Source organism: Nesoenas mayeri (genome assembly GCF_963082525.1).
Source record: "Nesoenas mayeri genome assembly, chromosome: 11".
Lineage (NCBI taxonomy): Eukaryota > Metazoa > Chordata > Aves > Columbiformes > Columbidae > Nesoenas > Nesoenas mayeri.
In genome coordinates, this window is record NC_137563.1 from 14,028,054 (window position 1) to 14,055,535 (window position 27,482).

Consider the following 27,482-nt stretch of genomic DNA (forward strand, 5'->3'; position numbering starts at 1 on the left):
AAATTGTTTCTTGAAGTAATTTTAGTATTAACTAGAACTACAAACTCTGTAGGCATTAAAATAGTCCCGAACATCCTTGAAATTGTTTTAAAATCTTTAATTATAAAAATATTATTGTTTAACATTACTTGTTGTCAAGACATCCGCTGTTTAATCTGAGTTTGTCTCTCTTTACAAATATTTTTGTAAGTCCTCATGTTCCTCAGAGTGCAAGAATCAAATGCAGCAGTTGTTGAGCTCTCGTTCAGAACAGGAGCAGTCTGAGCAGAGTTCAGTGAAATTGTTGCCACTTGGAAGGGTGTTTGAGCTTTAACAGAAAACAGTTGGGGTTTTAAATTATTGTCATCATTAAGTTTTAGCCTCCATGGAATTGGTTTTAGTGAGAAACGACTATAATAGTAACCTGTGACAGTTTTGGGTTCTGGGGCTGTCAGACCATGGCTGTGGGTGCTGGGTGGAGGGTGACGCTGGTGTGGGCAGGAAGGCTGGGGTAGAAGCACTCAGGAGGGAGAGTTCTCGGGGAGACTGTCTCATTTCTATAAGATACTTGAATATGTGATTAAGTTAGTTTCTTGTGCAAACTACATAGAGTTTGGTAAGCTCCAGATACTATTAAACTCAACAAAATCAAGCTAAGTGTAGCGTTATTAGAGTAGTGTTCCTATTTATTTTTTTTCCTTGAAAGAGAAGCTCAAGGGGTATAAACCTGTTTAAACTAGTAACAGTGTGACATTCCTCTTTGTCATGGCTGAATCTGGGGGACTGTAACTGGGGACATGGCAGGTGATGGTTACAGACTTACGGAAATGTTTTTCCAGAAATTCCAGGAAAAGGAAACGCACCTTTATCCTGAGTCTTCTTTTCAATGGCTTGAGAAAGCTTGTCTGATTTTTTTTATTATTATTATTTTTGAAATTTACTGGTTAAATGCTACAAACCTGCTGCCTGAGAATTTAAAGCAAAGTCAAATTGTGGCTGTTTTATCCCCCAAAAGGACTTGCCTGACCAGGATTTTAACAAACTCTCTAAATGTGCTACTAAAGTTCATTGAAACCAAGCAGTGTTCCCTTCCAGGTGACACTTGGAGTGCAGTGTCAATATCTCTTCCAGAAGTCCTTTTCTTTTCAAATGTCTACTGTGGGGAATGATCAGAGTAAAGATATCCAGCAGATATTCTCACCTTTATCTCGTCATATTGTATAATAAAACTGTGATTAAAACAGAAAGAATAGGAATTTTGTATTTTAATTGAAGATTCAATCGGTCATCTGTAGGACTGGTAATCTTGCCAGATATTCATCTTCAGAGCATCCACTAACTTATAATTTGCATGGTGTTCAGGTTAATTTTATTAGCAGCTGACTAAACTGGTGCAGATTCTTGATTTCGGTAATTAAATTGCTGGGTACTTTTGTGATGTGACAATAATTATTGGTAGAAGGAAGCAGGTATCATACCTCCAAGTGCAAATTTGCATTGTGTTGCCTTTATTACTTAAGAAAAGTAACTAGGCCATTAGATTTGCTGTTTATTTACAACCTTGGTATAGTCTAAAAGCTGTAGACATTCACATCGTGTTAGTGTTTTAAGAGTCTGTCATACTTCAACATGTCATAAATTCCTTTTTGATTGTTCTGTCTTTACTCTGAAGTACGAAAAGGGAAAGCATTGCTTCTGCTACTAAGTCCCATTTTCTTGCTTATGTATCTCAAAATCTCACTTCGTTTCTTAGCAAGTGTGTAAGGGCATCAGTGTACCCTTCAGTGTTGGTGTGCTTAGGAATAGCTGCTTTCCTTATGGAAAGCATTGAATGGAGTTATTTAGTAAAGCTTTATTTTAGAGAAGAACATGAGTATGTTACATGTTTTAACACTTCCTTGTATTGATGTGAAAGACGAATTTCATTGGGACAGAATAAAAAATGCATGTAATTGGAAAATAAGAATTCCATCATGGAAAGAAAGAACTGAATAGCGTAGCTATTTATTCTTTTTCATCTATAAGGTAGATACTTGATGAAATGTTGTTTTTCTGCATACAGATCCTCTACAGACAAAGAAAGTAAGAAAGGTGCCCCCTGGTTTGCCTTCTTCTGTAAGTACTACATATTTTACTTATCTTAAACAAACTGGGCTCAGATTGCACTCTCTTTCCCCAACACATGCGAATGACTTAACTTCAGCGTTGGGCTATCTGCTGGACACGAGCAGCTAGGCTAGGGAGCTGGGAGTGGTTCTGGAGGGCTAAACAGACATTTGATGTGGAATTGTTAGATTTCACAGCAGTGATTTGTAGCTTGCTCATATGCTCCTACCCACTTGTCCCTGTCATTTGAATTCCTCTCTTGGGAAGAGAGCTGGGCCAGGAGCTGTCAAAGAAGATCTCCTGTACAGGTCTTTTGATGTTTAATTAGTCATTATGTTGCTGAACAGGAGGACAGACAGAGATTAATAGCTGAGAATCTTAGAAATTTACATTTGTAATAATCCCAGTGGAGCTGAAGACATTAAGATTCGGAGGACATGTACAGCTCAGCTTGCCTCAGTAGGACTGAGGTTATTAATATGCATAAATCACCGAGTCAGATGTTCATTGTGAAGCCCTGGTGGATTTTAAAGCCTTCATTAAGCCTTTCCTAACTTCAGCCTAGCATCAGGAAAGCTTTCAAGCAACTAGTTTGTTGATCCCTCTTTGCTTGAAAATTTATCCTTCGAGAATAAAGGGCTTTGATGAAAAAGGTTGGAAGGGTTTTGGTGGAAAAATCATTAATGGCTGTGATAATCTAATGCTATACGGGTGTTTTGTGGTATTAAACATGCTTTATTCTTAAAAGGAAGAAAATTGTTTATAAATGTATTGCATTTAAACATCCGCGTGCAGTGAAAAATCCCCAGCGAAGAGGAGGGCAGGATGATGCTCCCTGCCCGGAGCAGGCGGGGGGGCCCCGCTCTTTGTTGTGGAAATGGCTGTTGGGCTTTTCTTTGGCAGCGCTTAACACATGGGCGCAGGTGCACTCGGATGAGTCATAACTCGGAGCTGGGGAGCCTGAATGGAACACGCTGCACAGGCAGCGCTAATACAGCGGGAGCAGAATGGGCCCGAGCTTTTTATTTCCTGTGAAGTCTGAAGTACGGGTGGCGTCTTCTAGTCCTTGCGTCTCCCCCGCTCTCTCCTCCCTCCGTCTCCCTTCTCCCCCCAGCGCGGGGTGCGCAGCGCAGGCCGGGCTCTGCGGTGCCGTTTCAGCCGCCTCCAGCTGGAGCGGAGCGCTGGCCGGGGCAGCTGTGCCGCAACCTGCAGCCTACCTGGGAGCCAGGCCTGCAGCTGCGCGCCCTCCGCAAAGCTTTCGCTTGCATAAGCACTTGGGCCCCACTAGAGGCTGAATAGCTGCTTGATAAACAAAATGAACACAATGCCTCAAATCATTATTCCCGAGGCCAGGAATATTCTTCTTCTTCCTTCCCTCCTCTCACCCCCCCCCTTTTTTTCCCCTTCAGCAGCAGCTAAAAATAGTTTGGCAATTTACATTTTAACAGTTCCGTGTTATGTAGGGTGGCTTTACAGTCTAGCAGATGATTTCTGCTAGATTAACAAAAATATATTTAACATGTCAGAGAAGCTAAAACACATAGCGGTGCAATTTTCATGTAATTTATTACTGTAATTCTACGTGAGTAATAAAGCTTACATTACATGTTTAATATTTAGTAGTGTCAGCCAGGTAAAGGAATCATATTTAGCAAATGAAAAATTTCTCTCATATATCTTACCAGGCTTTAATTTTAAGAAGCGGTATTTTTCAAATGGTTTTCATCTAATTCTTGTTCTGTGAAGAAGAGTGGAGACAACAAAATGCTGATAGATTTTATTTGTATCAATCAAGTGCAGCTCCTCTGAAGGATCAATGATTGCGATGCTGCAATTGTTAAGTACCGTTTCTCTCTATTTCAATGCTGAATAGAGCCTTGAAGAAAAACAAAAAAGTTATATGAGATATTACGTGTTCAGAAGATGATACAGACTAAATTTCAGAGAATATCATAGGAAATTTAAATTGAGTCAAGAATTACGTAAATGTTGTCTGCAAACCTGCATTTTTTAATTTTTCATTTTCTAAGACTTTCCTGTGATGTTTTTGTGTTAGTATAGGGCTACCATGTCAACAGATACTCAACAGTAATTTGATTTCCTAGATAACTGTAATTTGATAACAATCTTTCAAGAAATTATTTAAAAAATATTCCTCTAGTTTGTTTCTTTTTCTCTTGGATTTGTACGGTATTTTCTGAAATTACTTGTTTTGAGGTTTATCTGTCTTCATGTGCTCTTATCAGGGCCCAAAGTAAAAATAGTTACAGAGAAAAGTGCTAATGAGTTGTTTAGTTACTTTCTCGAATGCAACTCCATCTGAACTTATCCTTTTACTGTAAAAATTCAATGCACCAGGCAAATGCATTTTTAAGTTTTCCTGTCATGTTGCTAAGTGGTGAGTCAGTGCCCAAAACACTTTGAATGTTGCCATGCAAGCGTTCATGTTGAACTACAACTACTAAATTTAAAGCCTCGTGGGGAGGACAGAAACTAAAAAATGAGTGGTTTATTTTTTCTCACTATTAGCTCAAGCCATGCTTGAGTGAACAGAAAGATTATGATGTGCTGTTTGTGTTAGAGCAGGGGGGAAATACTGTTCAGCAAGTTAAATTATCCTCAGAGATTCAAGACTGTTGTATTTCTGAGAATTTTTCTGATTCGAGGAGTTACTTTAAGCCAAGAAACCAATAACATCATGTGACTAGAAACCAGTTCTAACTAAGCGGAGGGGCAGAGCAGACTGTCAGGATTTCAAAGAGCGGCTCGGTCTGCAGGAGGAGGACAAGAAGAGGGGGCTCACTGGGAAATGGACGGGGCAGTTCCCTCTGATTGCGGATGAGCTGTGAGCAAAAACATATGATTTACATGTGTAGTCAGAAAATATTTAAACTATTATTTATTAGTACCATAATCAGTAGCTATCATGAGATCATAATTCTAAGAAAAAATAGCGTGAACATCTGTCATCATTCTTCTGCCATTTAATTAGTCTCATATCAGAAAAATAACCTGAAATGCATAATGTCTGTTGATTTTTGTTTCAGAAAATCAGCTGTGACACAGGCACAAATAAATATCTGATTATTTTCTGTGTAGTGCCATTTCTGGTAACTTATTTTGAGTATTCTAGACTTTCCACAGTACCTGAGACTATCAGTTAATATTAAGCTTTAGATGACCACTTATTTAATGATAGATTGTTAAATGAATATTTTATAATGCCAGAGAGCTCGTTCTAAATTGAAACTCATTATGTTTTTCAATATATTTAAGACAATTTATAGCTTGATTATGTAGGGGTTCCTCATACATCGCCTCTATAGTTTGCATATAGTTCATTGGCTCTAATATATTGCAAGAATTCTTTATGAAGCAAGGATATAGAAAACTTGCTTTGCATGCATAGAACTACCTCCCAGACATTTAAGGCACTTTTCTTTTTGGTATCACACTAGTCTTTTAAGACTGAGCTTGAGAAATGCAGTTCAAGAGATGTCTCAAAGATATCAGTGGTATGAAAAGAAAAATAATAGATCTTACTTCTTACTTTGCTCCCTCTTTCCTCCATCCCTCCTGAAGGGTGAAAGGAGATAATTTGAAATGCTGGCGTGGAAAGGTTCCAGTCCTCTGTTTACCTGAAACCTAGTTTTTGAGACTTTAATGTTTAGATTGTATTAAAAATAATACAACATTCACTGTGCTGAGTGGACTTGTAGAGAATTACCCTCAATATTAGCAAGTTCAACATGTATTGAAGTAGCCTGGTGTAAAGCAACATCCTTGGAATACTTTTATGAAGTCTGTGGCTCTAAATGAAAACTTTGGAGCATCCTGGGTGGGTATTTTGTGTGATGATTAACTGACTGTGATGCTGTGTTTAAGTGACTTTCTAGTGGGACTCTTTCCTGGTAAGATTTGTTCCCACTGGCCAGAAATGGTGTCAGAATGTAAAAAGCAGCATTTAGTTTGTTCAGAGTTGTTTTGGATTGCCTTGCGCAGTCAAGTGAAATGTTCAACTGTCATTCTCATCTTTAGTATCTAACGCTCTCAAAGGCAGCAGCAACTGGGCTGACCCTTGCATCTGATGCTGTGCTGTGTTTTAGAAGGCAATTTTAAATAATGAAACTAAGCAAATAAATCCTTATGGGTAATGTATCACAGAACTTGGCGTTTCTTCCTTATGACTCAGTCTTCCATCTTCCCTTCTGCTTTATGCTCGTTCTTTGGTCACATTATTCAAAGGATAAAGTTTATAGAGACTTGCTCTATACTCCTTTAAAGCACATGTTCATCTCTGACCTTGAACAAAAATATAAAACATCCAACCCCTAAATTATGTTGTAAAACAAGTAAAAGTGTTTCTTTGAGATTTTATGTTCATTAGGAAAAAGACCTGGTTTTCTGGTTAGATTATTGTGGTTTTTTTTTTTTCAACATGGCCTTTATTTTAAATCTCTATGAAAACAGCAGTAACCTCAGATTATAGCATCGCACCTGCTCTTTGCTATACGAGAACGTTTAGGTGTCATTAAACAACTAAGCAGTCCATTGCAAAGTCCTGCTGTGAGAGTTCAGATTGAGTTCTTACTGAATTAGGGCGAAACACTTCAGTAACCCTCTCTTAATAGCACCTTTTTATGGCAATCAGATCATTTTTCCAAATGAACTATCCTCTTGTGAGGTTGCTTAACTGAGAGATCTTCTCTCTGAAAATCCCATATATATATCAGGGATATATAATAATGTCAAATTATTTCTGTGTTTGTATTTATTGGATGTACTTCATATTTGAAGTTTTCACAATATATTGAGCATATTAGATGCCCTTAAATTAGAGTGTAGATCTGCATAAAAGAACCTTACATTTGCGCATAGTTCTAAAAATATCTGAAAAGATGACATGACTGAAGTGCAGCTCATGTAATTTAGGGAGAAGTTATATGGAAGTGCTGCATCTTCTGCTTTACCTCAAAGATTAATGTGTCCACTACCATAAATTAGTTGATGCTTTATAGCAATAGATAAGGATAAAAGCTTTCTTGAAGGCTCTTTCTAATATCTTTTGCTTGATAAAATACTCATGGTTATGGTGGGAAGGCTTTTAGAATACCTGAAGTCAGCTGCGAAAACAGTGAGCAGGGTTGTGTTGCTGGACGTCAGTGTGCTGTTAACCAGAGGTACATCCCTTCAGTCGCTTGCTCAGCCCACGTTCTGGGCCGGCTGCTTTGCCTGTGACCGTGCTGTTTGTCAGGAATCGGCAAGACACAAGTGCTTGCTTTCTCAATAGAATGGTACTAAAATTAAAGCCCTGCATAATCTTTAAATGAAATTTCAGCTGACGATAAGTATTTGCACACTGAAGTGGAGAAATTTAATTAAATTATCTTGTTTTAGTGCCGCAGTTTCTTGTAATGTCAAGACTTAAAGCAAGTTGTACAGTCTTGGAGATCTGGTTACGGGATTGCATACCATTTGCAGTGATAGCAAGGATTAGATGTGAGCGTCTTTTCTTTCTGTAAGGAAGCAGTAGGTGGATTCCAAACTGCATATGACAGAAGGATTGCACTTTGGCTTTTGATAGCTCACTTGGCTTCATTGGCAAAATAATTTTTCTGAGCAGCGAGCTGGAGTACAGAAGAAGCGGGGAGATGCAAGGAAATGTATGCTGAGGCACAACTAGCACTCTGCATTTTGATGCACGATCTTCTAAAGCTTCTCTGACACTGAAATGTTTAATAAATTGAGAAGTGTGTGTATATTGATACATTAAGCTGGGCTCAGGTTTTGACTATGGAGCCACCTACAGGGAGCTCACACAAGTGCAGGTGGAGCTGCCTGGTTTGGAGAGGGGAGAAAGTGAAAAATACACTGAACTTCAGTAATGAAATAAAAGTTAAATGCTACTAAGGTTGGACCAGCAGAGGGACCCCTTAATCACTTTTAATTTTTCAAATAAATTTTCTTGGCCATATTGAGTTGATGTAAAAGTATTTGTAGTTCAGGTAGTCTTCTGCAAGTTTCAGTAACACAGCCTTGCTAATTCATTTCAGGTTTTAAAATTCTTTGAAGGTCTGTACACATTTTTAGATTGGGTAGGTTTTTATCACATTTTGGGACTATCTGGATTCTGATGGGATAATTTATCACCTCAGGATAATAAACATGTTTATTTCCTTCTTAATGCAGATATGGGTAGTTAAGCTGTTTGTAAAGAGGCTTTCAAACCTTAAGTGCTTAATATTTTCAGCAAAATTACAAAACTTTCTGAATTTGAGCAATATCCTATCAAAGTTGTATTTGAAAGATTCTGGAACAAGTTTTGAAACCTCCTCAAATAAATTGGTTTGTGTGTGTTTCTGAAGATTGTGATATATAGCACTTTCTTCCTGATTCCATTCTAGTAAAATATTAATGTAAAAACTTAAACATCTGAAATTCAATATTATTTGGAAAATGACAGAAAGAGGAACTACTGAGCTGTGGTTTCCAGTTAAAAACACAAACAAACAACAAACCCCAAACAAACAAAACTCAAAACAACTCTGCCCTTGCTCTGGTTAATCATTATAAATATTTGGGTTTAAAATAAGTTATACTGGGAGCTCTACAGTTGTTGTTGTCGTTCTGAGTTATTGCAAGAGAAGCAGCTTAAAGTTCTGTGTGTATTTAAATTAATAGCAGGTTGTTCCGTATTGGGTAAATTTTCTATGAATTTGTCTTTTATCCTCTGTTCCCCATTCTTTGCCTTTATTTCAGTGGGGCAGCAGTTGAGATCTGTCTCCCCTGTTCAGGTTCCAGTTTTCTTAGAACTGGTAAGAATTTAATCACTTGTGGAACTTCTGTTCCTCTGTCAAATATGGTTGGAATTGATAATAAGTTCCAGCCTTGGACAGAGTGGGGGTGAAAGGGGAGACTTCTAGGGCAGTTGCCTTTGCGTTCGTTACAAAGATAGCAGGTAACTTAGCTCCTAAGAAACTGAATTGAAATTAGTTAGAACAACAGAATTGGTATCCCCATCGAAAACAGGTTCATTTTTTCCAGAAGGATAGAAGCCAGCTCTTCACCAGGAAACTCGTGATACTGGGGTTTACGCATCACAGTTACTTTTGGTGGTGGAAAAGGAACTTAAAATTCTAGCGGCATATAAATAATGGTAAAAGGTTTTGCTGCTGCTTGTGTTTCAGTAGAACCATTTAAAATAATAAAACAGTGACAAAAAGCAACAGCTTTTTAAAAGTATTTTGATATTTCAATCTTGTTGTGGTATACGTTTGACCAGAGGATGGCCCTTGTCTGAGACAGTTACATAATTATCTTTCATATGGTATAAAAATGTATTTCACATAGAAGTTTCTTTTCAGGGAGAACATGTGGTTCATTTATAAAATCTCTTAGTGTTAAAGCGATTTTTGAGAACATTCTTCTACAGGTAGCTCGGTTTATTATTAGGTCAGTATTTCACTCTGCGTTGGCTTTCATAATCTCTTTACATACTTTAGAAACAGGCAGTTTATTGTTTTTGACACACAGTACAGGGTCATGAGTGGAAACAATTCGGGCTACAAAGTGCATGTCAGTTCAGTGCTCCTCTGCTGACGGCATGTCTGTCTGAAATCAAGTTTAAAAAATTGGCCCTGTCTCCAGCTGCCTTGTTTTGTCAGGCTGAGTCATAAGATTAACCCTTGACTTGTCACCAAGGAAAAATGGAGCAAACAACTGTACCCAGTACAGTATCGCTGATCCAGCTATGATTCATTTCACTGTAACATGATTCTCTTAAGAAAACAAATTTCAGAGCAGCTGTTGCTTGGCTTAAATGGGGATTATAAAAATTGCAACCACAAAACAAAAACTTACTTTGGACTTCAGGAGCTTTTGGAATAGTTGTCTGGTAGTAGTTCTGCAAATAGTTACTGGTAACAGCATCACAATTTTTTGTGCACTCTTTCAAATTCTTCCATTTAGGTTTATTTTTCATCTATTCTGGTGAAAGCAAATTTATGTGAGTTAAAGTTTTATATGCTTGATGGAATTATGGGTGGATCCTGTGATGTGAATCGATGTAGCAAATGTCCTGTGAGAAACAATGTTTTCATACAGTAAATGTACAGCAGGTACAGTGATAAATTTCAAGTCTTGTACACTAAAATTGTATTCCTGCTGATGTAACTGAGGGTAGGACAGCTAATTCCCTTTTCTGTAAAATGAAATCGTCATCCTTTCGATTTGTGGGGAAGTAACCCAGGAGCAAATTCACTTATTGACTCACCATGGAGGTACCAGTCTTTAAATTAGTTTGTCTACAAACAGACAGCATTTGCAGTGGCATTACTCAGTTTTATGGATCATATTGTTGCTGTTGTCTTATTCATGTGATGGTGAATTATGTCAATAATTTCCTTGTACTGATAAATGTTAATTGTGTTAGTAAAATATTACCAGTTAATATTACCTATATATTGCTCTGTGCAAATTTAGGGCAGTTGAAATGCGAAGCAGCCCCTCTGCCAAGGCTACATGGTAAAGTTAGGGGGATTTTCTGCTGTATGTTTTAACATTTTTCCAATTGCTGGTGTAATACAAGTGGAAAATGTTCATTATTTGAGAGGGGGCTTTATCATGCTCTTCATCTCAAATACAACTATTTTGAAAATTGAGCATGTGTGAGTGGACATACAGTAGCAATTACAACTATGTTGATAGTCTTTACTTCAAAGAACCGACTCCAGTTACTCAAAGTATTTTTAATTATTTAAGAGTTTGTGTGCTTGTGCTTGAATTATTTCAGAAAGGGTTCTCATGCTTCTTCAAATCTTGCAAGCTGAAAGCGCCTTTTCCAGTGTTTAGGTTTTTCCCTAAGTTGTGCATTAGTCTGAATTAGTGATTTTAATCTAGTGCACTATAAGAAGTAGCACATGCAAAGATCTGAAGATCTTTTAGCATATCTCATCTGTAGAGTCCCGAACGCTAGGGAGAAGCTTTAAGGAATGGCATTGTTAGCTGCAAATCAAAGCTGCTTACCGACTCTCCCGGGACTGAAATGGGTCTTTGTGGTCCCTGGGGGAAGAAGGAAGCCGCAAGTCACTCTGCGGGCCTGGCGGTTTAATAGTCTGAAGTACAGTGATGTTCTTTTTTGCAGCTGCTGCTGTGCCTTTTGTATTGGAGTTCAGTTCAGATATCATTAGCTTAGTTGCATAGCTAAATACTGTTGTTTCAAAAAGATGGACCCAATTTGAAACTTACCACGTGAAACTGGATCCACCTTTATGAAACACCCTGTAGTTCTGGAGATGTAGTTTGACTTGCAGTAAAAATGCAAGTGTTCTTAAACCAGTGGAAATGTCAGGATGTATTTGCCAACATACTCTGAGCACAGTAGTATCCTGATTGATTGGAAGAGTTAACTGAAAAAGCATTTGAAGCTGGAGGTGTGAATATATTTGTCAGTACGTGTATATTCTGTCTATTTTACAAACACTACAGTAGTTATGTCCTGAGATAAAAATCTCGGTGGGTCTGTATATAATGTTTTATCTGACCATAGTATCCCACTGCAGCCAATTTGTCACCCTCTAAGATCTTTTTAGTCCAGATTTCCCAGACATACAAGCTGCTTGGCAGAATGAACCAAATTTCTGCAACTTGCTTTCCCTGTAAATTGCTGAATTGAACTTTGCCCATTTTTTTTTTCCTTATCCTGAAGTATTTTCCTGCTTTTGTCAGGAGTAGGCAGGGACAATTCACAGCATTGGCAGCTGATGCAGTTAGAGGTGGAGAAATGCAGTTTGGCTTTAAGTTTTTTTTTCCTGGATCAAAATCTGTATCTGGCTTATCAGGAGCTCAGTTACTAACCAGCTGTGTTCATATGTAGAAAGTAAAAAAAAGTACACCTCATTAAGAGTGAACGTTAGTTAAAATGTCGCTGTTCACTGAAGAAGCAAAAAGACTTGCCAGGCATAGATAATGTGCAAACACTGTGGGGGATTTTTGTGCTAGAAGTTACAGTCCATTTACTGTATTGTATCATTCATGTTTTTGTAATATGCCAAGGTTGTTGGGGTTTCCCCCCTTCTTCTGTCCCTTCTCTTATAGGGGCACAGAATTACTTTTTTTCATACAACAATGTATTACACAATGTAAAGGAAGTCAGGGCCCATGTTTCTGAAGGACCATAATGGTACATTGTATGTTAAAGACTGATTTTGGAGGGTTCCATCAGAGGAAAATATTTACGTGCTCGGTGGTGGTGTTGTTGTGTTTTTGTTTTGTTTTTAAAGCCAAGCACCACGGTTCTGTGTTGTCTTTGTTTTAGAGCCATATCCTCACGCAGGCTCCCCTGCTCGGCAGGCAGCCTGTGCCCTGCTCGGTGCTCCGGGGCCCAGGCCAGCCCGCGGGGGGGGTTCGGCTGCCCGGGGTTCGGCTGCCGGGGTGCTCCCGCTTTCCCGTGGGAGTCGCGCCCAGCAGCTCCCCGTGGCTTTGGGAGGCGTTTGCCGAAGTTGGAAGCAACTCTGGGCAGAGGCAGATGGCCGCGGGGCTGGAGCCGCACCGAGCGGCGTCTCCACCGCCACAAGTGCTCTAATTTAATTACACCAAAAAGTAGGAGATTAACTCGCTGCGGACGCGTCCATTCGCGGTTGGCGTGTGGCGGGCGGTTTCCCGGGCGGGCGTGCCGCTTTCCTGGTGCGCCGGCCCCGGTTTGCGCACCCCCGTGCTGCTCCCCCCGTGCCGCCCGGCGGGGCGCGGGCAGAGGCGGAGGAGCGGGGGGGGCCCGCGCGCGGCCCGACCCCCGCGCCCGCCCGGAGATGGTTCAGTCCTGCTTTGCATAAGCCGCCTTTGGGGCGCTCCATGTGCGCGGGCGGCGCGCGGGCGGGTGGATGCGGTGGCGAGAGGCGGCGCAGCGCAGCCCGGCCCGCCGCCAGCCGCGCCATGTACTGCGCGTACCCCGTCCCCGGGGTGGGCAGCAACTCCCTCATGTACTACTACAACGGGAAGACGGTAAGCGCGGCCGGCTTTGTTCGGGGGCGGCGGAGCGCCGGGCCGAGAGAAGTTGGCAGCGCGGGGGTGCCCCCGCGAGCCCGGCGCGGCTCCTGTGAGGCGGGGGCGCCTCCCGGGCGGCGGCCGGTTCCTCGCCGGCGGTGCCAGAGCGAGCGGGGGAACAGCGATATTTAGGAGAAACTGCCCGGGAGCCCGCGGGCCGCTTTGTGCAGCGGGGGCCGAGGAAAGTGTCCGCAGTTGGGTGCGGAAGGGCCGCGTCCGGCAGCCCGCAGCCAGGCGGCGCTCCCGGGGGGGCCGGGGCCGGGGCCGCTCCCGCCCGGACCGCGGGCTGCGCGCTGGGGTGCGGGGTTTGTGGGGTTCCGTATCTCCGCTCTCGCAAAGCCTGCGGAGCGGCCTTCCCCAGCGGGGCCGGCCGAGGACCGTGTCCTGCCCAGAGCTGCTCCTTTCACTTGTGGGACTTTGAAATAATCAAGATATTGCTACGACCGTTGTTTGAGGGGAGGGGATTCAGAATCTAATCACCTCTCTGTAGGTTAACTTTCTGGAAATTGAATGGGATATTTCTGTTTCGTGGTTGATACTTAAAAGTTATAAGCTCATATGACAACAGTTCTGATTTTTATGTATAAAAATTAGCATATAACGGTAAACTTAACAGTGTATGTTTTTCAGTCTATTTATGCGGTTTTGGCTTCCGTTATAAAAATAACGTTAAATGGGAAAACAGGAGATACCGATATTGACTTTTTTTTCCTGTTTGGTTTGTTTGTTTTATTGCTGTTTCTATTCTCGTGGGCCTGTGTGAGCTTTGCCTTCATTAGTAAACTTTTTTGCCAAGATTTTTTTTTTAAAGTGATAATTAAACTATGGGTCTTTATGTTCATTAAAGACACTGTGTATGAGCTGCTTGAGCAACAAAAGATACTGGAGGAGAGGTTAGTGGAATGAGTAAAATTGCTTGGTCTCTATTTCATTTCCTTTGGTATAAATGCCAGCTGTCTTTCAAATATGAAATTATTTTTCTTTCATCTCTGCTCCTAGGCTAAAACAATCTGTTTGAAGTTTTATGTGAAGATATATATAAGACTTAAGTAAAATTAACTATACAATACCCCTGAAGCAAAGGGAATATAACTTGCTTGGAGTTTTGATTTTATTCTTTCTAGAGCACAGATCACTCTATTACAACATTTCTCTTTGTTCTTGTAGCAGGAAAAAAGGCTTTGATCTTATTAAGTATTTCCAGGCATATAGTAGATGGAAGTGCTGGTACTGTAGGAGAGCATGGCTTGAAAATTGATAGCATGTGCCTGTTACGGGTCAGAGGTGACCTTTATGAGCTCGAAGAGTTAGTAAATAGATGACAAATCATATGATGATCCTGTATCATGTTGCCCAAGGTTTTATGCATTTTTTTTTAAACATCTTAATAGTTTTTAGCATTTTCTATCCTAGGAATTCTGCAAGTTGTACTAAATTACTAGTTTAAATACGCAGAAGGAGGATTTGTGAAGTTGGGGGGTGGGGTTTGCGTTACAGTTTTTGAAGCCCACGTCTTGGTGTCTGTGCCAAATCTTTGTATGAACCTTTCCATAATGAGAGACCAGTACATACACTCATTTTGATGTCTTGCTGGTTTTGTTTGTATTGTTTGGCCAATTAGTATTTGATAGTATGTACCTTATTGTTTGAGTTTGAGAATTTATTTAGATTTTGGATATTGACATTCAGTGGTACCTGCTGATATATGTGAAATCTGATTTATTTATACACAAAGCAAGCAGGAAATGATACGTAGAAAACACGTGTTTTAAACTTTTTATGCAATATGTTTTGTTCTTTTCAACTTCTTAAATTTGTAAACCAGAAGAAAGCTTAATGTTAAGCTGAAAAGCAGGTATCTAAGCTCCCCAATAGATGGTCATTGTGCGCTGGCACATAAATTAGAAGTTTTAAAATTAAGTCGGGGATTTTACTAATGGAAGAATTTCAGTTATAATTTCTGTATGTTTTAAGAGGGTCACATGAAAGTGAAAAGTAGTGGTTTAATACAAATCCCTTGCTAAGGAGTAAAATGTTAACATTATGTGTAATAGGTTTTATTGAAAAATATATATTTCAAGAAGCCTCACCAAATAAAAAAGAAAAAATACCTTAATCTGTTTCATGAAGAAGACAAAGTACTTGCACACTTGCACTGAACTGGAACATTTTTCCTGATTTCTTTTTTTTTTTTTTTTGTCCTTTACCTGTTGCTCTACAGAAATTAGTCCCAGTTTATGGAAGGTTTACGAAATTTTAATATAGAACTTTGTGAAAAAAAATTATAGTTAAAAATTGCATCTATCCTCAAAGTTTTACCTTTTCTTCTCTTTCATTAACTATGCTGCAGACCCCCAAAATGAAAGCACCCAACCCCCATTAAAAAAACCTTCCAAAATGTTCAGATAGAAAAAATAGCACAAATTTAAATTACGCTTTTGAAACATTTTGATATTTTTTAACAAATAATTAAGCAAACTACTTAATTCAGCAGGGCCTTTTCATTTAAATTTTATTACATGCAGTAGCACCAAAACAATATGTAAGTAATACAAGTTTAATATCTTGTTTCTGCATAAAGAATAAAATATAGACTTGAAAGATTTTCAGTTCACCTGCAAGTTTAGAAAGAAATTGCTTATTTTCTAAATATACTATAGAATTCCTTTTATATATATTGCAATAGAGTAATATGTCAGTTATCACCAAGGTAAATAATTTTAAGGAACAAGATTGATTATATTTGATTTTATATTGCCTATGGCTGCTATTTCATAAGAGAATATATTCGTGAATATATTACACATTATTCTTGCATTCTGCGCATTATATGGGTTAATTTGGTATATCACTCTATGTATGAATATTTTTTATTATTGAATAACTATTTGTTTTTCTCAGCGTAGTCTGGGATTTTATTGAGCCCTTTTGCAAGGTGAAGTTACTCATTTTTTTCACAGTAGATTTCTAGAATGCCTGTTTTAAAAAGGGGAATAAACCCCGCCATATATAGGTATTTTGTATATATGTAGTACTTTGTGATTTGTTTTTTTGTGAGCTAGCTTATACTGGGATTTTTTTATAAAATGTTGGGATTTGGTGTTTGGTTTGTGTTGTTTATTTTCTTGAGAATTTGGAGGGTGTAAAAGGCTAGTTCTAAATGTGGCCCTGTGCGTGCATCCATGTACAGATATGTATGGGCACGTGTCTGTAGATGACTAAATGCACACAGTTATGAGTATACATGCGTATATTTGCGTATTTTTAGTGGAGAAAATGCCTGTGTTGCAGCCATCGCTCTGAGTTACAACGCAGAGAAACACTTCAATAATACTGCCCGATGCTGTGGTGACAGGACAGCACACCTTTCTGTAGCTGCTAAGCAATAGATAATGTGCTGAGTCTTTTAACATCAATGTGAAATGTTTTCAGTTTGTAAATTTTGGAGCAATCAAGTGCTACAGAGAAAGATTCAATTCTGGTTTTATTAGTATTGGGCCAGTTAGTATACAGGGAGGAAAGTACAATTAAAGCTGTTCCGTACCATATGCTGCCCACAGCAACTTAGGCAAGGTCAAAGCTAACATTTGTAAGTCAGGACAAATATAAGATCATGTGGAAAATCTCTAGGGGTGCACGGCTGTGGACATTGAATAAAGAGAGGTAGGAAACATTGGTCGGCTGCATTTCCCCCCTCATTCCTCACCCTTTTCCTTCCCCTCCCCACCCCAGTAAAACACGCTGAGTTACAAAGGCCCAGCCCAGGAGAGTTTTCCCTGCTCCGCTCGCTGGGCTGAGCTGCCAATGTGCTGAGCGGTGGTCCCCTGCCAGAAGAGTGCCTTGTCTGCAGCAAGCTTTATTGATGCTTTAAAGTGAAGGTTACGTCCATTTCTTTGGGCAAATGAAAGCAGCTACAGAGGGGATCAGGTGCTGTGTCGGACCGATCTATATTTCTCAAAATGTGAGCACCGAAGAGTAACACACCCCCGTTTGCTCAGCGTGTTTGCTTTCAGGATCACGTGCGTCTTGAAGTCTGTTTGTAGAAATATAATAGTCTGTGCTGGAGATACAGAAACTGAGAGTAGTACTGAATTCAGAGAAGAGATGAACAAATGCAAGAGACAGTGTTCTGTCTACTGCTGCATCTTCCCGTGGCCAATGCTGCTGGCAGGGATTCCCACCACAGCCAGAGTAGCCTTCTGAAATACGAGGAACTGGTTAAGAAACAGGCTGATTAGTTTAAACTTTTCCATTTTTGTTTTCTTAAAAATTTAACTAGGAATTTTTGAAGACTTAGTTGTGTGCATTGTTTAGTAACAGCATAGTTTGAAGAGTGTGGGGAAGAGACTTTGCTTAGCAAATAAAATAGAAAAAGAATCTTCAAGCACTATATACATATATGTATTTCTGGTGTTGTTCCTTATGCCTTACCTTCTATTTCTTATTCTCTCTGCATAATGCTACAGTAAAAAAAAAAGAATAAAGTCAAAAGAGCAGACCAAAAATTTTCCATATACTGAATTTGGGGTTTTTGGTGAGTTGGCCTATTGCTTTTAACATGTCTTGGAAATTGTCATTTGATGGGTAAGAAGCTAGTAAATATTTCTGCTATGGATCATTGCAGTGGGATTCTGCGTTTCTAAAGTACCCAAATAGGCATGTATGGCATGCCTAAACTGCAAAAACATTTTTTTGAGATGGAGTTTAGTGACTTCAAGGAGTTTGAAGTTTATACCATCCTTAAAAATTATAGTTGGATTTGCAGACAAGACTGATGCTCTCTGTTCTCTTAAAGGAGTGCTCTGTTTTCATTCTGGGTTGTGAGAAGAGTTTTTAGAACATATGAGCCTTTACACCTTGTATTGGAAACAATATAATTGAGGATACTAGGAGTCTTCATTTTATCATCTTGCTTAAATATCAACTAAACAAAAATTTGGGGGAGGTGGGTTTTTTTTGTTGTTTTGACAGATTCTGTCTTGCTGTAAAGAGGAACATGGAAAACCATAGTTACTGTTCTACATTCGTAAAGTTTTAGCATGTGATTTTGTTAGAAATATAATAAACATGAAAACAAGTTTCCTTTAGCCAGAGCTGCCTTTCAGCAGAATTAGCTTTTGCCACAGAACCTGAAGATAATACACAGTGAAATTTTGCCACATGTACAAAGCATTCATCAATGTGCACTTGCTTGGTGCATGACTGATGCTGATGGAATGTAGATGGGCTAGTTAGAGTGTACAAGCTACAGAATAGGTTATCCATCTCTACTGGTTTCAGAAAATTCTCTGTCTCCAGAAGCTTGATAAGCATTTTCATGAATTTCCAAGAATTGTTAATAACTAGGCTTAAATGAGTAACAGAATTAATGATTCCAGAAACAGTGTGTGTGATGGGCTCCTTGGTCTCGAGACAGTATGAGCTTATCAGATGTAAGGTTTGGTTCCTTTGTTGATTTTTTTTTTTTAATCTAATTTTTAACATTGATATAAACATTGATAAATATTTAAGAATTCAAAACAGATTACAGGAAAATTGCCTAGGAGGAAGTATGCCAACAGGAGGACTCTCGGTGTTGTTTATTTAAACGCATTTATAGAATGAGACTTGGAAATTTCACTTAGGAAAAAATTTGGTAAACCCAGATCTTCAAAGTAATGTTCATGTTATTGGCACTTGTGTTAGTAAACAGGACACTGTGTAATCTTTTGATGTGTTCTAGATAAATGAGGTCTGGGTAACTTTCATGATAGTGTTCATTATGCATGTTAATCACAAGGGCAGATTTGAGAACGGGGTGATGCCTTTCTTTTGCTTAAACCTGATGTAGTACAGATAATATCTTCTCAGCTCTGTTCTGAAGTCAGCTCCCATCACTACCCCTCAAAAAAATGTCTCGGTTGTCACCGTGCCTTTCCCACTGGAGAGACATAAACCAGGTCAGGGTGTGGAAGAGACTGACGCGGGTCTCTGACTTGGTGTCCTCTGCAACTCATTTGTCCTGCTTCCCTCCACAGGGGCCATCGACCCTTCAGAAGCTGTAGCGTTAGGGTTGATGGATATTCCAGCACAGCTCCAAAAGAGTCGAGTCATCCACTTGATAAGCCATGTTAAAAAAAATGGTTTTGGCGTGCATTTATCAGAAGGGAATTTCCCATTCATAATCGGAGAGTGTTTTGCTTGTCAGGGTGGAGACAAATCCGATGCCTTGAGGCGCGGTGCTTTCAGGGGATTAGAAGATGGGCTCGTGTCTACCTGCTGGAGACAACCCTCTTCAAGGAGACTGCAGACAGACTGACCTTTTAACAGTATTCCGTGTCTTGGTGGGAACGTCAGCCAGGAAGAACTGGTTTGATGCCTCCTGGATGTCACTGTTATCAGTTTAATAGCTAAAAGAGGCCACCTTGAGCAGCCACGTCATATTTATAACTGCGTTACTCAGCTGTTGCAGCAGAGAAAGCCCTTGAGCTGGGACGTGGAGCGGGAGCCGCAGCGCAGCCACCGCGGCTCCGCTCTGCTGGATGGGCTCCCCGGGCGTGCGGGGCGTTCAGAGCCAACACGCTGGTCTTCCCAACCTAAAAATAGAATTTCATCCTTTAAAGAAGTCATTTTAAACCTTTGTATCTTGCATCTCATGGACGTTAGGTTAATCTTAGTAAATTTTCTCTTTTGCTTTTAAATTTTGTTTGTAGCAACGCAACATAAAAATTATGATTAGGTCTTTAACCAGAAAAAAAGCCTGGCACTCATCTGCAGGTGATCAGATGACATCAGAGGCCTGGTTTTAATTTGTGGGTAGTTCTGATTGTAACTGAAAGAGACTTGCTCCTTTTGTGGAATTGGCTGGCTATTTCCCCACATCTGGAGTTAATGAAGTCTTTGAGACCACATCAGTTGTGTTTTGCCGCAAGAACCCTTTGATCTGAAAAATCTAGACTGGTGCAAGTGCAGCTTCATAACATCGCAGCTATGTTTTTGCAAGCTATAGTTAAGATACCAAAACAAGCAGAAACTATATAAAGTTATGTGTCTGTGCTAGGACTTTCATGTAGCTGTTTGGAAGGGCCTCTTTTACATTAATATAATTCATAACATTTTTATTATGTTAATGGCTTGTACATGTGTATCTGTAAATGATACATTTGTAGGACTTTTTCCGTTTAATTTCCCTTATAGTGTTTAATCAGTTTTCATAAATCGCCCAATTATGTAAAATGTTAAAATTTCATACTGGAGCTTGTGTTTACAAATCTTATTGGTAATGTTACAGTTTAAAAGAACCATAATTCGTCATTGTAGGTGATTCTGCATTAATCAGTGTACATCTCCGTGGCAGTGCTAAATGTCATAAAGCTTTGTTTCCGCTGCTGTCCTGTGACAGTGATAGATTATCCATCAACTATAGCATATGCCGCGTTATTCCGCACAACAGAGAACTTGTAAATTAAGCCCAGTTTTGCCTAATATGTTTGCAGTCTTATGAGTGCAAGTATTTACCATTTGACAGAGTGACATTTCTGTTAAAATATGTCTGAGGCATGGAATATACGTGCATTCATCGCATATAGTAAATACATATGTACTGTTAACATTGCTTATAACGTATTGTCATTCTGTCACTCAGGCTTGGTAAGCACATTTATTCCATAAACTGAAAATTTGCAAGTAAAATATTGAACAAAAGCTCCTCAAAAGGCTTTCTGTGCTAAGAAATATATATATATATATATATATTGATGTAAAAAACAATGTTAAAACAAGTATGCAGCCGGAAGTTGCAAGTTTTCCGCTGGACTCCTATTTACCAAGTGTCTGTTGACCTGCTGCCGTTTGCCTTACACGGCTCGTATGGGCCGCTATGGCCTGGCTTCACTGCTTGTGCCCGTATCCTGGTTCAGTCGTAGCGCAGTTTGGTAGATGTTGCTGAGGTGGGTGGTGTGAGTGGGGCCCGGGAGCGGTGGATGGCGGCTCTGACAGCGCGGCAGCGTCTGCAGACACATGCCCGGCCATTTGCTCTGACGCAGCGTTGGGCAGAGGGAGGAGGGCTGGTGGGATGGATGCAAATGGAGCGGGACTTGCCCACTTCACTTGCTAAATATCCATGTCAGAACAGTCGCCCCAAAGAACAATGGCTCTCGCTTTGTGCGAACTTGGGTTTTTTTGTTGGCCGGCTTGGTTTTCTGGCCCTTCTCTTGCTTGGTAAACAGCATCACAAAAAGACAAGGGAGCCGTGAATGTGGTGGAAACATGCGAGTGCCTCTGTTTGCAGAGACAGGGATAAAAACATTAACTGCTGAATTTTAGCACATAGTACGCTTTGTAAGTTGCATTATGCAGGCTTTAAAGTTTTAAAATTATTCTTAATATATGCGTTTATGAAGCCTTATGCATTTACAAGTAAGGTGAATGGTTAAAAAATACTGCATATTTTATTTTGTAGCAAAAGGATGCTCTGGTTTCAGTGTTACATTTTCATCCGCTTTGCTGCTATATTAGTTAAATTTGCGCTTTAAAAAAATATTTTTAACATACACTAGTCATAATGCAACATTCAGTATATGGACCGAAATACTGTTATGAAGTAGCAGCACTGCTTAGAGCAGCTAATGTTATGGGAGAGTCCTTGAGTCTGTGCATACTGCCTTCATTGATTTAGCTTATTTATTCCTGAATATACTTTATATTTCTTCTTAGAGTCACTGCAGTAAAAGATTTCTAATCATTGTGTTTATTTGGCATCTTACAGTTTTTAACTTAAGAAAATTTGTTGTTTGCAAGTTGAGATTGGTCATTCTAATGTGGCGTTACACTGGAAAAAGAATGAAGCTGGTTTTCTTTAATGCTAGGCCAGCGCGAAAATAATTCCCTTGATGTTGGCAGTTTTAAGATTATTCTTCAGGACTTGCATTACATCTATTTTTGATGACTGTACAAAGGCGTGCAGGTCTCTGAATGGGTGATACAATGGTTGCATTAAAATCTTTCCATTTGTCACTGGATGTTCTTTTTCTTTCTGATTGTTGGGATGCCAGCTAATTAAATATTCAAGCAGGCATACAGTTGTTTTAAAATAAAATTTGTTTGGGGCCCAGTTGTTTTATCTTGCTCTTCTTTTTTTTTTTCATCTTGAGCAACAAGTCTGTGCGAGCCATGCACTCAGAAAGCAAAATCAGCATTCAGGCTTTTATCAGGCCACCTGGCTGAGTTGGCACACCAGAAAGTGTGTTGTTAGGATCATTCTGCTGAAGTTCCTCTGTACTGTGGCAACTTGCTAAAAAGCAAATAAAACAAGGGCAGCAAATGCTGCAGCTTGCTACACTGTTCTTTTTTTATTTGTGCTTTTTATCTGTGTCTGTATGCTGTTATGGGTTGTTTTTTTTTTAATGCGCGACACCCAAATATTACTAACCTGCTTTTATTGCTCTCCAATATTTAGGTGTATGCACCATCCCCGAGTTCTGATGATTTCAACAGAGAATCTCCAAGTTACCCGTCTCCCAAGCCACCGAGCAGTATGTTTGCTAGCACTTTCTTTATGCAAGGTGGGTAAAATGACTTTGAAGTATATGGGTAGGTGTCACGTGTCCTTTAGGCAGAAATCTGCGGTCAGCCAGTGTTGCACTGAATGAGGAAGTATAAAGGTAACGTATTGTGCTAGAGCCTATGATTAAGTTTTATATACTTTTAAAACAGTTAGATGAAGGGAGCTGTCTGTTGATTTAAGGTTTTTCTCATGACATTAATTGCTGACTGAAATTTAAGGGGATTATACACCAGGCCAGATGGACAGAATCCCCCATCCTTTGATTTGTAGAGGCTTCAGAGCAGCACACTGAAGTGATAGAGAAAAATGAGGTGAGGGCTTCTTGACTGTTCTGGAATTTGACTGTACAATATCAGCTAACAGTCTTAAGTTCTCAAATGCTTGTATCTCCAGCATGCCAAAAGAAAGGGGTTTGCATTGAGCAAAACGAGAGCAGAATTCATTTACTCGGCTTCACGTCATTCAGTTAGCTCGTACTGTAGTCTGATGAGGTTTTGGAGCATATTGAAAGCATAGTCATGGTATGGGAATTGACAGAACGCTTCGGTTTGTGCTACAGAAGGAAAATTGCACTGACACACGGGTTTCAGCCTTATGTCATTCAGTTGTGTCAGTCATTTCAGTTACTTAAACCTGCTATTATGAAATGGTTTTATATTTCTATGGTACTAAGGTCTTTTAGACTATAAATTGCTTATTTTAGATAATTAGCTGTTTTGCACTGTATGTTTATGATGAGCTCTACTTAGCCAAACTTCTCTCCCCTCCACCCCCTTTTTTTATCGTGTCATTCAGTTTGGAATTTTTATCAACCCTCTTGATATAAATCTGGCCTTACTGAAGGTCTGTGTAATTGGCAGAAGTACTTGGTATTTTCTCAGCTGTGGTTGGATTGGATTTCAGCTATAAAACCTCTGTTGGGTTTTGATTGGGGAGGGGGGGGTGGTTTTTGTGTCTTCTTTTTGGTGTTTTTTTTTAATATATATTTATTTCTTAAATACAGCAATAATGTGGTGGCGTGAAAATAGAAGACACAGCATAAACTTGTCACAGTTTCCCTGCTGATGTTAGCCTGAGTAGCTGAATTCTGTATTTTAAGATTATTTTGTAAATGAAAGTAGAACGCTGTATTGTTCTTTTTTGAATGTATTTTTCTTGTTTCCTGTTTTATTAAAAAACAACAAAACGACCGAAAAAAGATGGGACCCACAATTCTTCTGACCTCTGGAGTTCATCCAATGGCATGAGCCAGCCTGGCTATGGTGGGATGCTGGGAGGCTCCTCTTCCCACATGTCCCAGTCTGGCAGTTACGGCAGCCTGCACGCCCACGACCGTTTGGTAAGATGTGCAGCACAGGTTAATGTATTTGTACTTGGATACGGAGATCTGACTGACTAATTCATTTCTTGTCTGCTGCTCGTGTGTGTCAGTTAAAAACCCAGTTGTCAGAAGTCAAAAACTTACTGTGTTAGATTTCGGTGTCCTCTCATTTATGTCTGTTGTATAAATAAAAGATCTGTGGCTGTGTGGTGGTCTCTTCAGAGGATAGATGAGTCTCTTTAATAAAGATCTGAGTGTTGTATATTTGGTACCTTAAAATATCAACATTTATTTAAAGACTACTTAATGTCTTATGTCTGTTTTTCTTCTCTCTAGAGCTATCCCCCGCATTCGGTCTCGCCTACAGATATAAATGCCAGTCTTCCTCCGATGTCCAGCTTCCATCGCGGCAGTACCAGCAGTTCACCTTATGTAGCTGCCTCGCACACTCCACCCGTCAATGGATCAGATAATATTCTGGGTAAAAAGTTCTTCCTACTTTTAAAAAATTTTATAGGAAAATTAAATGTAGGGCTGCATGATGCACGCAATTAGTAAGATTTAATTTATGGGATGCTTATAGATCAGGGATACTGTACCACTGTGACACTTCTGTCCTCATTATGGCTGAGATGAGGCAAATGGTTTTGCAGTCAGCCTAAGACTTACTGGTTTATTTGCTTTCACAGCCAGTCCTATGCTCAGGAGACTGTATCCGTCTAACTTAATGGCAGTTATCCTGTTTAGTATATGTACATGTTCATATAGGTAGTTCTGGTGTTGCCATTTTCAGAGCTGCTGTATCACCAAAGTACTGTGCAGGAGAAAGGAAGACTGTTTCTTTGGGGAGCTTGATAAACTGCATCGTAAATTCCTCTCTTAACTGATCTAGAGATTACGGAGTAGCCAGTATGGTGGCTGGTTTAGTCTTTTCTGTGCTTACCTAGAAAGCTGGAAATACAGGATAATCATCTGTTCCTTGCATGTATTTGCACATCTTAAGATACGGCCATAGAAAATTAAATGTTTGTAGACACCCCCTGTCGGTTTGATATGATTTACACTTAGCTTTGTTTTAAGTAGGCAGAATTTAGTTAGACTGAGTACATTACCTTTGATACAGGAACAAGTTTTGCACTCAGATCTTTAAGAATGGGAAATTGAGGCTGGAAAATCCACATTTGCCACAAACTTGAAATGACGAGTGTTGCAGGATTTGGATTTCTGATGTGAATGGCTTACATTCATATTAAATAAAATGTTTTGAGAAAGGAGATTCACTTTTAAAGGGTCTGTCTTCTACAGTAAAGCAGATATTTCAGAGGATTCAGGTCCTTTCTGTCCGATTGGCAGGGCTGCAGACCTCCTCTTGGCTTGATGGCGTATGGAGCAAAAGGGTTTGCAAAGCTGCTGACATGCAGCTAAGAGCAGGGGTGACAGCTTGGTGGATAAGAGCTTTTCAGGGATTTTGTACAATAAAGATGAGAGTACAACACAGGGAATTAGAGCTGGGGGAGCAAGGAGACACACAAGGAACTATTCAGTGACTTTGGTTTCACGAATTAGTGAAATGTGTACCACTTTATAGCATCTTATTTATAAACTGTTACCAATAATATAATTTTCTGATTTTGATTTTCTTTTCACAATCCATTGAGGTTTCCCTGTGATCCTAGAAAATAATTTCAGTCTTTTTTCTAACTGCTTTCACTTGCTGATCTTTAGGTTATCGTGGTGATACTGTGTTTGACTTTAAAGAGGAGAGCATCTTAATTTTAAATCTAATTGTTTTAATTAAATTATTAAGTATAATGAGAACTGATTCTGTTGACACTGGCTTCCTTAGAATATCCATTTTAAAAGTGGCTGCTCAACTGTACATGATGAATAAAATAATAAAAGTAAATAAAATTTCAGCTTTAAAAATAAGTGTTGGGTTTGCTTTCCACATTACAGGAAACAGAGGAAATGGTGCTGGAAGCTCACAGACAGGTGATGCGCTTGGAAAGGCATTGGCATCTGTAAGTAGCATATTCACATCTGAAAGACGTGTTTTGATCATTGCATCCATTATTTATGTGTTCACTCATTTTACAGTATCAAATCAGGATTTTTCATGTATGACATTAAAATGATATACTATTATACAACATCATATACTAGATGAATGCCTATAGAACGCAAGAGGAAAATGCTTTTATTCGTAGATGTTTTGTTCTGACTTCCTTTTTTTCCTTCAGGTGATGCAAAAATTGAGGGAAGATATAGTTTAGGAAGTTTTTTAAACGAAGTAAAAGATAGTCATAAAAAGTTTAGGTTTTGATTTTTTTTTTTTCTGTAGTGTTCTAGTTAAATATTTTTAACATTACTCTTAGGCCTTGAGGCAGGATCTGCTCTAAAATGTGTTCTCAGTGGCCTTATAAAACAGTGGTTTTGAATGTTGTGTTGTGTAGCTGTAATTTATGGAACAGCCATTAACTTGTTGTACATGCATGAATTTTAAACTCTTAACTCTTGCTGGAATAATGTAGATAATGTAAAATGTTGGAATTATTTTCAGTCTGCTGAAAGCTCTGTTTGCATATGTGCTCATCCACCAATTAGTTTTTGCGTTAATACAGTCAGATGTACTTTTTCATAAAACAGTAATTTATACTGTATAGCAGAAATTTCAGCGTTAGGAGTGGTGCCTGAGGGAGCACTTTTTATTTCTTGTACGTAGCAAATAAGGAGACTAAGTCTGATTTAAAAGATAGAAATGACTGCTTTGCAGCCCTGAAAGACCGTTCGTGGGTTGGTTTCTGCATCCTTCGCCTCATACCAGGAGAGGCAAATGTGTATATTGTGCAGATCCTGTTACCCTTGCATCCCTCAGAGGGTCATATGTTAAAAGATTACCAGATCTGATAATGTCTGTAATGTCCATATTGGGTAGGAGAACTCTGACCTACTGGCTTTGAGGAGAAAAATGCTGTCCCTGCTGGTTTGGGGGATTCAGCAAGGAGATAACAATTCATGAGTCCAGAGGGCAGTTAACACTCTTTTTGTCTGTTTGAGACCTGTCGGAGGAGAACTGGGATCATTTTGACTCCTAGAAATAGCAGTGCTTACGTACTTCAGGGGGTTCGCTACTCCGCAGATGTACTGGGATATCTGCACTTCTGCAGCCTGACCAAAGTTTCTGGTGTTAAGCCTGACACAGCGACCAGTTGGACTTTTGTGGGACTTGGTGTGTTTTCCAGTACGCTTTTTTTTTTTTTTTTAAAGTATTTTCTCATCCATTCAGGTAATTTTGCCCAAGTCAATAGCTGAGAAAACCAGGCTGATGTTTTGAGGAAAAACTCTAAATATATTGCGAGTGGAAGTCAGGGCAGAAATGTTTAATCTAACTGGTGGGTGGGCTCTGGTTGTCATAGAAACTTGTTTCTGTCATCCCGTGTTGTTGCTTGGCAGGAGCAGCCAGGTCATTCCATAAATCATTTCTGTCATAGC

The 27,482-nt window shown here is 39.5% G+C and overlaps 1 protein-coding gene across 10 annotated transcripts in view; it reads left to right on the forward strand.

The window, feature by feature from the left end:
• TCF12 (transcription factor 12) overlaps window positions 1–27,482 on the forward strand; it is a 160,235-nt gene that overhangs the window by 108,139 nt on the left and 24,614 nt on the right. For 7 of the 10 annotated variants that reach the window (XM_080351300.1, XM_080351301.1, XM_080351297.1 and 4 more), the window contains 5 exons: window positions 2,042–2,094; window positions 22,562–22,667; window positions 23,869–24,008; window positions 24,327–24,471; window positions 25,947–26,011. In XM_080351300.1, coding sequence (XP_080207426.1) covers window positions 2,042–2,094; window positions 22,562–22,667; window positions 23,869–24,008; window positions 24,327–24,471; window positions 25,947–26,011 — 509 coding nt within the window. Of the gene's footprint in view, window positions 1–2,041; window positions 2,095–12,572; window positions 12,685–12,830; window positions 13,084–22,561; window positions 22,668–23,868; window positions 24,009–24,326; window positions 24,472–25,946; window positions 26,012–27,482 lie in introns of those variants that run through there. The other 3 variants (XM_080351298.1, XM_080351305.1, XM_080351306.1) reach the window with 3 other exon arrangements.